The sequence below is a fragment of the Neoarius graeffei genome, chromosome 28, assembly GCF_027579695.1.
Source record: "Neoarius graeffei isolate fNeoGra1 chromosome 28, fNeoGra1.pri, whole genome shotgun sequence".
NCBI lineage: Eukaryota > Metazoa > Chordata > Actinopteri > Siluriformes > Ariidae > Neoarius > Neoarius graeffei.
Genome location: NC_083596.1, coordinates 40,506,022 through 40,521,394, shown reverse-complemented (window position 1 = coordinate 40,521,394; position 15,373 = coordinate 40,506,022). Strand labels below are relative to the sequence as shown.

The 15,373-nt window shown below is 43.4% G+C and overlaps 1 protein-coding gene across 2 annotated transcripts in view; it reads left to right on the top strand.

Moving 5' to 3' along the window:
- lig3 (ligase III, DNA, ATP-dependent) overlaps positions 1-15,373 on the top strand; it is a 52,548-nt gene that overhangs the window by 10,369 nt on the left and 26,806 nt on the right. For both annotated transcript variants that reach the window (XM_060912870.1, XM_060912871.1), the window contains exons 8-13: positions 1,354-1,522; positions 1,646-1,801; positions 3,370-3,501; positions 3,584-3,663; positions 3,858-3,945; positions 12,135-12,212. In XM_060912870.1, the coding sequence (XP_060768853.1) occupies positions 1,354-1,522; positions 1,646-1,801; positions 3,370-3,501; positions 3,584-3,663; positions 3,858-3,945; positions 12,135-12,212 (703 nt within the window). The remainder of the gene's footprint in view (positions 1-1,353; positions 1,523-1,645; positions 1,802-3,369; positions 3,502-3,583; positions 3,664-3,857; positions 3,946-12,134; positions 12,213-15,373) is intronic.

Genomic DNA, 15,373 nt, shown 5'->3' with positions numbered 1-15,373 from the left:
GCGCGCTCCGGAACCTCGGCCGGAGCACTCCGGGAGCAAGCCGGAGTGCGCTGCTTAATTTGAGGGGGAGCAAGCCGGAGAGCGCTGCTTAATTTGAGGGGGAGCAAGCCGGAGCGCGCTCCGGAACCTCGGCCGGAGCACTCCGGGAGCAAGCCGGAGTGCGCTGCTTAATTTGAGGGGGAGCAAGCCGGAGAGCGCTCCGGAACCTCAGCACTCCGGGAGCAAGCCGGAGCATGCTGCTTAATTTGAGGGGGAGCAAGCCGGAGCGCGCTCCGGAACCTCAGCACTCCGGGAGCAAGCCGGAGCACGCTGCTTAATTTGAGGGGGAGCAAGCCGGAGCGCGCTCCGGAACCTCGGCTGGAGCAGTCCGGGAGCAAGCCGGAGCGCGCTGCTTAATTTGAGGGGGAGCAAGCCGGAGCGCGCTCCGGCAGCTATTTACACTGGATCCGGTGTAAATAGCTGCCGGATCATAATTACAGTAAACTAGTAAATCCAGTAAAGGAAAAACTTGAGACTGAAAGGTTTTAACAGTCATCCAAATGACTGAACGTAAACATTGCTACAGTAACATACTAGCTACTATGTTGTTGACATTAGCTAGTGCGAACAGCTAGCTGCTAGTACACTGCTACAACACAGACACCGACCCTAATAATACAGTTCTTGGTCATTGCCTGGTAACAGCAAATTTATAACGGGCCATGTCTCAACAGACTAAGAAGTTATTTCAATGACATTTAATAACATTTTGTTTATCCTGAGGACCGAAAGTAAATGAAAATGTGAACAAACCTTAGCTGTAATAAGATGGCGACCACCGGCTCCAGGGACGACCCGCTGATGTAGGCATGTTACCCAGCCTGACACAAAATATTTGTAGGCATCCAAACTCTTATACGCTTTCAGATCAATACCTGTGTATGGCGATGGGTTTTTAACGACATAGGTATACAGATCATGTGGGCCGAAGTCAGGTAAAGACGAGGGCTTCGTGTACTTCCGTACGTCAGTGAACAATCCTGGTGGAAGCAGGGAAACGTCGTTCTCTAAGCCTGCTAACCTCAATTTTTGCAAATACCTCTCCCTCTGCTCGCCCTGTAAATGCCCTACGTCGCTGGATAGTGAAGGTGTTTTCTGCATCTCGCTCCTTTTTCTTTTATGTTTTTCGTTTGTCGCCTTCCTCGCGTTCAAATTGATTCGAGCCGTGACGTCCAAAATGGCAGCCTAACGATGCATCACATGACTTGGTCTCGTGGGTGAAAAACCTCAATAAACATCTTCATTTTTGTGGTGTATATTAACCAGTCAACCTTTAGTCCCAATCAACAACTATTGACTCCTCCTCTTCCACAGCCTGGATGCTTTAGACCCTAATGCCTACGACGCCTTCAAAGCCTCTCGAAACCTCGGCGACGTGATTGACCGAGTCCTACGCAATCAGCAGGAGGCATTGAACGGCGGCGGCCCGAGGAAGCTCTTGAGTGTCGAGGCCACTCTTATGACCCCTGTGCAGCCCATGCTGGTCAGAGCTACTTTAATATTGAGCAAAGCTTGGTCAAATATTATTGAGTGGAATTAATTAAGCTGAGACTCCTACAGGTTCCGAGTCGTTGTCCTCCTCCTCTTCCTTCTTTGTTTTTTCCAGGCAGAAGCCTGCAAGTCCATCGAGCACGCCATGAAGAAATGCCCAAATGGAATGTACTCGGAGATCAAGTACGACGGCGAGCGCGTGCAAGTGCACAAGAACGGAGATCACTTCAGCTACTTCAGCCGCAGCCTCAAACCCGTGCTTCCTCACAAGGTACGACATTGGGCCATCCTTAAAAAAAAAAAATCCGTTTCCTGTCCACCGGGTGAGCAAAAAAATTTTCAGGAGGGAGGGAGGGATTTTTTTTTTTTTTTATATATATATATATGGATGGATAAGAAATCGCAATGCTGTTTGTTTTTCTTTCAGTACTTTTTTATTACAAAAGCAGACACATTTAATAAAATATGACCGTTTAATCAACTGAAACTTGTACAAAAACTAAGTTAGCATTTTAAATGCTGACTGCAACATTTGCAAAACTTTTACAAAGGTACTTAAAATGTCCGACACACTGACTTTTTGTAGTTCTAAATCGAGCGTTAGGCCTAGTTCGGATGAAATTACACTATTAAAATGATCACTGAATGATTTGTTTTTCTGAATCTTTACTATTTTGTTGTTCGCTAGAATACCATTTTGCGATTTCACACTTAAGCAAATGTTTGAAAACTCCGGATCTCCTTCCTTCATGGTGGCTGACATTGTTTTTGTGCCGCACGGCGCATGCGCAGAGCTGATTCGATTCTATATTCTGCACGGAATGCAGGGCTTTCCACAAGCGCCGGCTGCCGGCCATACAGCCGACTACACAATTAAGTCCAGCCGGCTACTTTAATGACTTATTTTTGTAGCCCACAGGCTCTAAATATTAAATTTTCGATTTTAATAAAATTAAATGTTTATCTAACGGACTGACAATAATGTCAAACTGAACCGCACTCATTTAATTTGTGATTCGCGCCGTTTGTACCGATAATAACCACAAATTCCCCGCCGACTTCGTTGATCAAGGGAGAGTAACTCATCCGCGGCCCCGACATGCGGTGTGTGCGCGTGCACTCGGCGGAGGCAGTAGTGTGTCGGAGGGAACAGAAGCAGAGATGACGCTTATTTTGTTTCCGGTAAACCAGTCTTCTCTCGTTCAATTACGTGCTGGCATCAAAAGACACCGTTGGTTGTAAATGAACCCAAACTGAGTGGTTGGAGTGTATTTTCATACACAAATGGAGAAATGTTCGCTGAGTGTGTAATTGTGTAGCCGCCACTGCAGACCGTTGTCGTTGTTAATTCATAGCATGCTCAGCTGCGTGAATGTGTCATGCACCGAAAATAAGAGATTTACAAGCCAGGAACGCCTCATGATGCAATACGCAAGAAAAGAAAGAAGATTTACTGCCATTTTACTTTGTATTTGAGTAAAGTGAATAAATAAATGGTCTGTGGAAAATACATTTAATCCTGGGAACTGCGTGCACAGGAGTTTTTGTGTTTACTCCCCCACGGCTGGCTACTTATTTGTCATGGCTGGCTAGTATGAGCCTTAGTGGAAAGCCCTGGGAATGCGGAAATGTCAAGTTCGATTTTAGATTTATGAACCCGAAAAAAATGTCGAAAAACCGGCGTTTAAAAAAAAAAAATTCAACCGCACAAACGGCGCTCACCTGACCGGTGGACCGGAAACGGAACATTTTTTAATAATGGCCTTGGATAAAATTCGCTGTTGTAGGAAATTGAATGCTGCATGCAAGATTGATTGATTAATTCGTTTTCTTTCCCAGGTGGCCCATTTTAAAGAGTTTATACCTCAGGCTTTTGCTGGAGGCCACAGCATGATTCTAGACACTGAAGTTCTCTTGATTGATACCAAGACCAGTAAGCCTCTGCCCTTCGGAACATTAGGAGTTCACAAAGTAAGCACTTGGCCGAGTTCTTATTTTAACGAAAGGCATGCTATTAGCGATCGATGACGTTCTTATCCGTCTGTGTTTTCAGAAAGCGGCGTTCCAAGACGCACAAGTCTGCCTGTTTGTTTTTGACTGCATTTATTTTAATGGTGTCAGCCTCATGGATAAGTAAGTGCTTTATTAACGGCACTACTCAACTCTTTTTAAATGAGTGTTTTTCCACCTAGTGAGGTGGAATTCATCGAATGCAACAAAAGAAACTCTCAAGTCCAGTTTGTGCCATTTATTCGCCTTATCCATTAATTATTTACTATTTTTCCGTGACCGTTTTGTAAGATTAAGGTGGTCTTTTGTTTTCCCAGGCCACTTTGCGAGAGAAGAAAGTTTCTCCATGACAACATGGTGGAAGTCCCGAACAGGATTCTGTTTTCAGAGATGAAACACGTCACAGTACGTCTTCCTTCTCTGTTTCTTAAAGTGAAATGTAATGCTTTTAAGATGAATCCCCGTGTCCGAAATCACTCACTCGTTCACTACTGCCTACTCACTGTGTAGGGAATTCTGTAGAGAAGACTATATAGTGAGCTCATTGATAAAATGAAAGAAAAAAACAAGCGGCGCTTTCAGACTGTGAATCGCTGTTACTGTGAACAGTTAAGCAAGATGAAATGATCTCCAAAAGGCATAAAGTTAAAGATGACTTTATATTTTAAGCAAAAACAATTTTTTATTTTCATCTTTTACATTTTCAAAATGACAGAAAAGGAAAAGGGCCCGAAGCAAAAGTTTGGCAAGTATCACAGCTTGTAAACACTTTTTGTAGCCAGCTAATAATCTTTCAGTTGTTACCTGGGGGATTTTTATGCGTTCGTCCTTGCAAAAGGCTTCTAGTTCTACAAGTTTCCTGGGCTGTCTTGCACGCACTGCTCTTTTGAGATCTATCCACAGATTTTCAATGATGTTTAGGTCAGCGGACTGTGAGGGCCAGGGCAAAACCTTCAGCTTGGGCCTCGAGGTATTCCATTGTAGATTTTGAGGTGTGTTTCGGATCATCGTCTTATTGTAGGACCCATCCTCTTTTTAACTTCAACTTTTTTACAGATGGTGTGATGTTTGCTTCCAGAATTTGCTGGTATTTATTCGAATCCATGCTTCCCTCGACCAATGAAATGTGCCCTGTGCCACTGGCTGCAACACAACCCCAAAGCATGATCGATCCACACCCATGCTTCAGAGTTGGAGAGGTGTTCTTTTCCTGGAATTTGCCACCCTTTTTTCTCCAAACATACCTTTGTACATTGAGGCCAAAAAGTTCTATTTTGATTTCATCAGTCCACAGGACTTGTTTCCAAAATGCATCAGGCTTGCTTAGCTGTTCATTTGCAAACTTCAGACGCTGAATTTTGTGGCTAGGACGCAGGAAAGGTTTTCTTCTGATGACTCTTCCATGAAGGTCATATTTGTTCAGGTGTCGCTGCATAGTAGAACAGTGCACCACCACTCCAGGGTCTGCTCAATCTTTCTGAAGGTCTTTTGCAGTCAAACGGGATTTTATTTGTCTTTCTAGCAATCCAACGAGCAGTTCTTTCAGAAAGTTTTCTTCATCTTCCAGACCTCACCTTGATCTCCACCGTTTCTGTGAACTGCCATTTCTTAATAACATTGCGATCTGAGGAAACGGCTACCTGAAAACACTTTGCTACGTTCTTGTAGCCTTCTCCTGCTTTGTGAGCATCGATTATTTTATTATTCAGAATGCGAGCGAGTTGCTTAGAGGAGCCCATGGCTGTTGATTTTAGGGACAAGTTTGAGGAGTCAGAGAATTTATACAGCTTTGAAATCTGCATCATCTGACCTTTCCGAACGAAGAATTTGAACAAGCCACAGCTCAATAAGCTAATTAAGGTCTGGAACCTTGGTAAAAGTTACCCAAGAACTCAAATGTATCGGGGTGCCCAAACTTTCGCATGATGTTCCTTTTCTTTTTTCCCTCTCCAGTTGTACAAAACAAAAATAATACAAATCCTGCAGAAAACGCTGAAAAGAAATGTCTCATCTTTACCTTTATGCCTTTTGGTGATCAGTTCATCTTCTGCTCACTTAACTATTTTCAGTAAGGGTGCCCGAACTTTTGCATGCCACTGTATGTCATTTACTGTCGCACAGATAAAACATGCCAGATCAGTCGGCTGGTGGGTTTTCAAAATGATACATATGGTTATACTGAGCGTGTAATTTCCCCACATTAAAGGTCCCATGGCATGAAATTTTCACTTTGAGGTTTTTTAACGTTAAAATGAGTTCCTCTGACCTTCTTAAGTCACCCCAGTGGCTAGAAATTTCATAATGTGTAAACCAAACTATGCCCAACATTTGAGAATGGCGCGTCAAAACGGCGCGTTGATAAGCTCTTCCCTTGCCTACGTCAGCAAGGGAGATGATCCCCACGCCCCCCCTCTGGATTCCCACCCACTGTATGGATTGCCCGCCCAGCTCAAAAGTTGCCACCAAACATGGAAGTTGCGCTGTACATGGATGTGACAACACAGAAAGGAGTCTGTTTTTACTGCCGACGGGAGAGCCCCTGAAGACGCAGTGGCTTAATTTTATTTACTCCAATAGTACGCCGTCGAGTCTACCTAAGACGGTGTATGTTTGTCGGAAGCATTTTCCTGATGAATGTTTCCACAACTTGGGACAGTACAGGGCAGGTTTTGCACATCAACTGTCACTGAAGCCTGGGTCCGTACCAAGCATCCCTGCCGCATCAGCCACAAACACCGAACAAGTAAGCGTATAACTGTTGAGTCGTTTTGCCGTGTTTTAAAATCGGTGCCACGTTAGCCTTGCAATGGCTACATTAGCTGTGCAGCTAACCGCTTCCTGCAGTTAGCCAGGTACTCTGTGCTACAAAACCAAAAAGCATGCAGCATGCTCTGTTATAATAGCCAATCAAAACAGTTTTTACAAAGACACCCACATTCTTTTTTTTAAGTCACTCGTTCATTTTATTTGTTTGTTTAGTAAAAACCCAAACATTTGTTGAATTTATTTTATTTCCTCGCGTCGCACCTTAATGACGTCAGCGCGCGGTATTTTTCCCTTCGCGGTTTGTTCCTTCTCTCTCGCCATAGTAAGACACCCACATCCGCTTGTTCTGACCCACTGGAGGTAGCGTCACAGTGCTGTTAGCCAATCAGAGGTAACACGTTTACATGTCATGAATATTAATGATAAGAGCTGAAATCCTGTCGCTCTCCCGCCACCCGCTCCTCCACCAAACTAGAACAGCCTGAAACAGGAGAACCACAGCCTTTTTTTTCACCAAAACCGGCTCACAGGGCATTCATTCATACTAGAGACCACCGCACAATTAATGAAAAAACGATGCCATGGGACCTTTAATAAATACAAAGTACTTTGTGTCTGCGGCATCTTTCAGGCCTTTTAAATCAAGGCTGAATACTTCTTTGCCGCTGCCTTTTATTAAATCAAATTTGAGGCTTTTGATTTCTTTCAACGCAGCCGCAATGCATGATGGGATATATTGCTTGATTAGTGACCATCGGTTGTACGCTACTTTTCGTAATGCATTGTGGGATACTTTAAGTGCACTATATAGGGTATAATAATTCTCACTGTACATTCGGACAGCACTACAAAATGGCGTCCGCACTATATAGTGAGTAGGAAGTGATTTAAGACACAGGGAATATCATTAGTAACGACCAAAATGAATTCATAAAGCAGAAGGGAAATAATATTGTTCTTTTATTGTCAAGCACAAAACTAATTGATGAATCGCGGCGGCTGGATCCCGAAAAAAGGCAGCCTTGCCTTAGGGCTAATCTCGCATGACGTCACACGTGGAACCCTGGTTATCTGGGTCATCTGACTCCGTGCAAAGCGCTGCAGTATGTTTGGATGTTCAACCCCATATACAACAGGACATTCAGTTCACGAATTTCCAAGAAATGACACTAATCTAAAGCGACAGTGGGTGAGGTTTGTGCGAGCAGATTTCGAGTCAAGTGGGAATTTGTGAGCAGCATTGACAAGAACCGCTATGAAGGACAGATGTTCTTGATGGAACAGATGACAGGCCAGAAGAGGGGAAAAACCCCAAAACTTTTGAAACCAGGAAGTGTGCCAACTATCCAAACGTGTGCCAGTGCAGTGTACAACTTACAGCCCCTGTCAAGATGATGACATTGCATGTAAATGTTTTTTTTTTCTTAATTTATCAATTAATAACCACCAGCTAATGATCTAGATTGGTTAGAATATATTTACCGTACATTGAAATTAGAGTCAAGGCATGAAATGATAAAGATATGAAAATATTAGTGTCTATTATTATAAAATATTTATTAGGATGCAGTGCTGCAGCACAGCAACCTATAGGCTCCCCTAGGGGAGCCCTTAGGTTGCAGTGCAAAGCACTGCAACTATTGTTCTTCTACGTGTTTCTTCTTCTGTATTCTTCTTCCTCCTACGCAAATTTTGATTTCGAATAACTCAATAACCATACGTCACACACAGACAAACAATATATCAAAACGTGCGGCTCGATCGGACTTGCTATGCTATTACTTTTCTTTACAGAATACGATTTTTTCGCGACGTAGTCGCGAAAAAATTGCCCCAAAAAACCCCATTCATTTCTATGGAATTAATTGAAAAAAAAGCACTTTTTCAAACATCCGCTGCTCTGGTATGCTTTCACCTAGAGACGTGATTCAAACTCTAAAACGTAGGAAAACTTCTCCTCTGTGGATCTGGCATTCAACTTTTCTGCTCGGTTCTACACTTTCGGATCAGTCCCGGCTCAAACGCCATGTGGGTTCCGGGAGAAAATCCGGCTTTTGAATGGGTGTCTATTGCGTTACACACCAGTGAAGCTCGTTAATTTAGAGTGGAGAGAGTTTGGAAAAAAAGCTCAAACTTTCTCACTTAAACTGTGTTTTCAGCCACAAATTTCACTCTACAGACTTGATTTTCTCAAAAGTAGTAGGAAAACTTGTCCTGATTCACACAATGTGTCTACCTAAACGATAGGATTTACAGTTTTTGAATGAGAAGCCTCAAACTGAGAAGAGGGCAGCCGAATGGCCTCATTGACACCCATTATAAACGTGACAGAAAAGTCAGTCATCTTTAACTCGCTCTAGCGTCCTTATTTTTAACACTACAAACATAAAAATACATCATTTTATTCAGGAGACCCTTCTAGTGCTCACTGAAAGAATTTTGTGAATAGCTGCTTCCGTTGTCGAGTTATTTGTCATTGTTCGAGGCCTGGTCCTTCGTAAAACACAGCACAAAATTCAAGACCTTGTGTGTCTTAGCTCATTGACACCCATTATAAACGTGACAGAAAAGTCAGTCATTTTTAAGTCAGTCTACTGTCCTCATTTTTAAGACTACAGACAAAAAATTACATCAGTTTATTCAGGAGACCCTTCTAGCGCTCACTGTGAAAGAATTTTGTGAATAGCTGCTTTCGGTGTCGAGTTATTTGTCATTGTTCAAGGCCTGATCCTGAGCCAAAATCAGCCAAAAATTGACAAGATTGTGTCACTCTGTGCTTTCTCAGGCCCGTCGCCATGCCGACTGGGAGCAGTGAGTGATGGGGGGGGGGGCTGCTGTCTCAATCACACACATAATCATTGCATTGAAACATCATTGCAGGTCACACATTCACGGCCAGCAAACATGCGTGACCGAATTGCTTCGCGCACTGCATCCTCTCACAATTTCCCCCGGGGAATTGTCCGGTCTAGTTTGTACATGTAGTTGCTAACCTGCACGGACCATAGGGACATGAGTCAGGACCCACTGTTTACTGCACATGGATCTACACATGACTAGGCCTGCTAATCATTATAAATCCGATTCATCCAGTGTTCATTACTACCAGAACGACCACATGGGAATTATTGGAGCAAAAAAAAAAGAAACCGACCTTAAGCTGGTAAATAATATATATTTATTTTTTTCTTTACCAAATTCTAACAGAAAACAAGAGTGCCCGAAAGGGAGAGCCGAGCCGCCATTTTGAATCCTCATTCACGGCTGTAATGCAAATTGCTTCCTCCTCGGTATACAAGTGCACTTCAAAAAAAAACCTACATTTTGCCGCCTATGTAGTTCCCTGTTTATACAAATAGGAGTCATTCAGGATTCAGCCATGTTTTTGCTCGGCGTTAGCAAGTTAGAGGTTTTTAGCTTTCTCCTGAAATGTTTTCTTTTATTTCTTCTTCCTCAGGGTAGTAAAACTCGCTTTCGCTGTGAAGACTGGCGTTATTGCTGTCCATGCTGTAAAATTAATGCTATTATGCTGAGAAATGCTGGCAAAAATAGGGCTGGGAATCGATCCAGATTTCCTGGATCGATTCGATTCTGATTCATAAGGTCACGATCCGATTCGATATCGTTTTACTTAGATATTGCTGGATTGTCACTTTAAAGTAAAAACTGTCTCTATTGACAGGAACAGCCTCGTGTGTGTTTGTGCATGTAATTTAACACCAAATGCCTTCTCCAGTGCAGTTTGATTCGCCGCAGGTTTAGCTGAAACTGTGTCGGCGTGGTGCCTGGATAAGTGGTTGCGGAGATTGGTTGAATTGCCACTATATTTTACCTCTATGTGGCACAGTTTGCACACTGCTTTTGTTCTGTCGACTTCGTCTCTGTCCTCGTAACGTTTGAATCCAAAGTAATGCCATACATCAGCTTTCAGGCCAGTCGGTAATTTTAGCTGTGCAGCTTCAGCCATCTCGCGTTCTCAAGTTTCGGTTTCGTTTGCCAGCACCCGCTTTTTATAGCGGTCCTTGCGCGGTCGAGAAAATAGTGCCTATAGGCACCTGGAAGAGATCGATCCACACATTTTTGAGTCGATCTCGTATTTTTTGAACGTGAATCGATATCGGATCGTGACTCGATCTTTTGAACCCAGCCCTAGGCAAAAATGTATAAGATTTTTGATAATCTTATAAAAAAGATAAATGTTGACAATTGCTACTATGTTTATTGTTGTTGTGAACGAGCGAGTCGCCAGAGCTCCGTAACCGGGGTCCGTACTGTAGGATACGGACCCGCTCGCCAGCCAATCAGAGCGCAGGATTTGATGAAAATTGCACTGCGGAAAAAAAAAAATGTAAAAATTTTCCCTGTATTTTGCAGCAGCCAGCTTAGAATAAAAATCCACAAACCAATCTGTGTTTCTAGTTCTCTCTGGCTGGTGGTGCGCCATCAGTGGTGAGTGGGACTGTCGTGAACTGGCATCTGTTTCTCGTCTTGGGGGGGGCTTGAAAAGAGAACCATTTACTCCAGAAGATCCTTGATAATCATCCAACAAATAAGAATCTCAATCACTATCAGAATTCTCTCCAAAACGTGATTCCATATCGAGACTGGTCTAACCACTGCTGCACACATGAACGAAATCGATACCCTTTTTTTTGTTTGTTTGTTTGTTTTTTAAACACGTGTGACGTCACGCACCCCTTCGGGATCTTCCCGATCAGTCTCAACAGATTCCGTGAAAATTGGCTGATCTTATTGATTTTTTTTTTTTTCCATCAATTTATGGCCTTTTTGATCAGCTATGATTCTAAGGTTGGGTTTACATTAGACCGTATCAGCGGATCATCAGATTAATGTTTTTAAAACGATTAGTGTGCACACAGCAACGCCAATACACGATTCGCGTGCACACAGCAACGCCAATACACGGATACGCTTGGCTCCGCAGGCATCCTGCGCTCCAAATCACTCCGCCCTGAACAGCGAGTGCCCTCTGGAGGGTGCGCACTCCGGCCCTGCGCAGCTCACATAGTGCGCGAGTGAAGCACACGAGCAGTGATTCGGGACTGAGCCGCTGTGTGTGTGATCCCAGCGCATATCACTTACCACTTGCAAGTGGAAGGATGGCAAGCCTAAAGACAATCATAACTACACAATGGGCAGTATTTGCATCAGTATTTGCAGTATTTTCATACTTTTATACTCTTTAATGAAAGGTGATACAAGGCGGAAGTCCGCGCCGTTTTTCAGCAGTCGCGTCACATGACCAACGCCAGCAAATCAGGAAGGTGGATGTCACAGTGACGTTGTCCAATGACGACGCCAGCTAGAGCTCAGCACAGCGTATCCGCGTATTCTCAATGTTTACACAGCACCGGACCAGACACGATCTGGATTGAATACGTGGACCCTGGCGGATTCCCGTTTCCAGGCGTTTTAATGTAAACGGACAGTGCATCCGCGAAGAAAACGAGACAGATACGGTCTAATGTAAACTTGGCCTAAAACACATGGTCAATCAGCATAATGATTGTTGCTTTGTACAAGGAAAAAAAAAGTGCGGTTTAGGGACATTAAATTCACTTTGAATCACCCACACGAAAATGTCAGGTGTTTGGACAGGCTAGACCAAATATCTGTCGACTGTATTTGTCATGCATGTAAAACAGTGTTGTTAACGGTCTAATGTAAAAGTTCTACGTTTCCAAAGTCAAGCAAGCTGGATTCTCATGAGTACCACACCTTCTAGTGTGAGCGCTCTTGAATAAACCAGCTTGATCAGTGATGGCTGTTCGAGAAGCGAGAATGAAAACAAGGTTGTGTTCTGACAGAAAGCTGCTGACCTGGCGGAGATGATCACGCGAGTCATCAGAGAGGGACTGGAGGGACTTGTTCTGAAAGACATCAAGGTAAAGCAACTCGCAGTTAAAGGTTAAATGCCCTGCTGAAGGCTGTAAAGGGGCGTACACGCAGGAAGAGACCAGCAGTGATGACAGGCGAAATAACCACAGGTGACAGGAAGTGGGCGGGTACCAAGTTAAACTAATCTCAACTCTGAGGTGACCTACCAATAGGAGCAAAGGCTACTGTTGACTGATAGACGTCCTGTAAACATTTACCACAAGAAGATGATGTTTAAACTTTGGTTCCTACCACTTCAACCATGTCAAAATGCAAGATTTTTTTATTTATGTTTAAACATGTTTATTTAGTGATATTTATGGCCTTGTAGCGAACGACTCCTCTGCTGCATGTTTCACTTGGAAATGTACAAGAGGGATACTTGGGTAACCAGAGCCTGGGACGTCCACCAAGTGAATCGCTTTGTGTGCGTCTCTTAAAAGGTGGCGTACCCCTTTTCCACAAGTTAACCCAGTTCCCTGAGGTCTTAATGAAATATGACAGACTTTGGTCAAAATACTACAAGGAGAAAGCCCCACAGCTCCCTTCTCACCCGGTCTAAACATCGGCCGTTTAGAACAGGGCTTTGAGCACCTGCTCCTTTGACCCTCTGGGGTCTGAAGGTATTTTCTGGCATTCTAATGATTTTAGCATGCTCTGATTTTATCAATTTCAACAAATCTAAGCAGTATTTTCAAAGTCGTATTACTTTTTTTTTGTATTCAGCTACAGTAATATCTATTGCCCCTTTTCCACCAAAGCAGTTCCAGGGCTGGTTCGGGGCCAGTGCTTAGTTTGGAACCGGGTTTTCTGTTTCCACTGACAAAGAACTGGCTCTGGGCCAGAAAAACCGGTTCCAGGCTAGCACCAACTCTCTGCTGGGCCAGAGGAAAGAACCGCTTACGTCAGCGGGGGGGCGGAGTTGTTAAGACCAACAACAATAGCAAGACCGTGAAAGATCGCCATTTGTAAGTGACGAGAAGCAGCAGCTGTACAAATGCGAAGTCATTTATTATTATTGTTGCTGTTGCTGCTGCTGCTTCTTCCATGTTGTTTTTGCTTCGATATTCACGCCAAGGTTTATGCAAACGTAGCGACATAACTGACGTATACAGCGACGTAATGACGTAGCTTCCCTTAGCACCGCGAGCTATGGAAAAGCAAACTGGTTCTCAGCTGGCTCGCAAGTTGAACGAGTTGTGAACCAGCACTGGCCCCGAACCAGCCCTGGAACTGATTTGGTGGAAAAGGGGTATATGTAGTATGCATGTCATGATTGTACTTAAAAATAAGAAATGATGTTGTAAAAAGCAGTTTTAGAACGGTGTTGGAATGTGTCAAAAAACATAACCTTACCCATTGTGATGAACTGTTTTGATCACTTGAGGTGATTTGTTCAGTCTGAGGAATGAATCAAGCACAAAAACAAATCTGCTCCGTTGATTTAGACAATTAACTGGCCATCCAAAAAAAAAAAAAAGTGCTATTGTTTTGGGATAAAGGGTTGGCAGTGGGAGGGGTATTTAATGAGAAGGGTAAAAAATTCCATTCCGTTCAATGAGAAGAGCGAAAACCCCTCGCACTGCCAACTCGTAATCCCATCAGATCAAGTGATCAAAAAGGTTCGTCACAATGGGTAAGGTCATGTTTTTTTCACACATTCTAACACAACTGCTCTTCACAACATCTTCATTTATCTGGTATTTGACTCAATTCAGTGTGTCTTGAAATTAACTCTTGTACTGCTTCACAATTACTGTTACACAATTACTCTAATTTTGCTACCAAAGCTCAAAGGTATAGCAAAATTAACTACTTGAGGGGAAACAAATACTTTTAACTCTGGAGAAACTGCTCAGTCATTTTTCCTGTGTATGCACGACAGCGCACACACATCAACCAATCTGCTCATGATAAATAGAACAGTAAGTGTAAAAATATTTGAGTTGATCTTCAGCTGGATCGAGAAGTAGTACAAAAAAAAAAAAAAGCACCACTCATCAGTGTCGCAGATCTCAAGATTGAATTGCTGTCCTGAATCACCTGAAGCGCATAAAATCCACGTGCCATCTCGCAACAAGTTTTACATCTAAACCGGTAGCCTAAACTATGGCTGACAGATTTTATCCTGTTTACGGTCGGCGTTTCCACCATGAAGGAGAAACCACTCAAGAGTGAAAGTGATCATCATGCCGTTACCATGTGAATAGTCTTATGAATGTGTAAGTGCACGCTTGGCGCCGTGACTGAGTAAGGTGACAAGTTTTATGTTTCATCTAAGGCCCTGTCCACACGGCAACGGATTCAGGTGAATCTGATAAAATTGTTTATCGTTTCGGCCTGGCGTCCACGCGGCACCGGCGTTTTGGGTGTCCCAAAACGAAATCTTTTGAGAACGGGTTCCAGAGTGAAAAAATCTGGCAACGGCACCGTTGCGAAGTCGTCTGGATGAGTAGAACGGATTTGTTTACGATGACGTCACAACCACATGACTGTCAGTGCTTCACGCCGGGTAGAAGTGTAACGAACTCGATGCGAGTTGTCAACAAATCCTATAACTTGGTTCATGAAATGCGCTTACAAAATATTTTCACTGTGAATATTTATTGTGTAATGGTGCAAAGTGAGAGAGAGAGAGAGAGAATATAGCCCTTGGGGCAGAGTCTTTAGTCCAAACACTGCGGAAGCAGTACCAAACCGCGCACCGCCCGTGTGCTTTCCAAAAACAAAAACAATCCCGCCAGCAAAAATAGGGAAAAAAAGGAGCGATCTCACCTCTTCAGATGTTGGTTTAAGTCCGACAATACATTCCTCAAAAAGGGCGTAGAAGAACAAAGTAATCCATCAATGTGTAGCATGCAATTTATTCCAGACCATTAAAGAATTCTGGAGGATATCAGAATGTTGGCGTACCGGCTTCCATCTACCCCCATTCATTCATCTTTCCGCGTCTTTCGTTTTACGCTACTGATTAATAATCAAAACCTTATGTGGCTGATGCTACAGAAGAAGGGGTTTATGCGCATGCGTCTACTTCTATTGTTCTGGTGTCTCCGATGGGACCGTCTTACAGCGCACCTAGAGGTGTGGCATGTGTATTGCATCGTTTTCAGCAAGCGTTGCGTTTCCATATGAACCTGATATTTTAGTGATCCGTTGCCCATGTGGA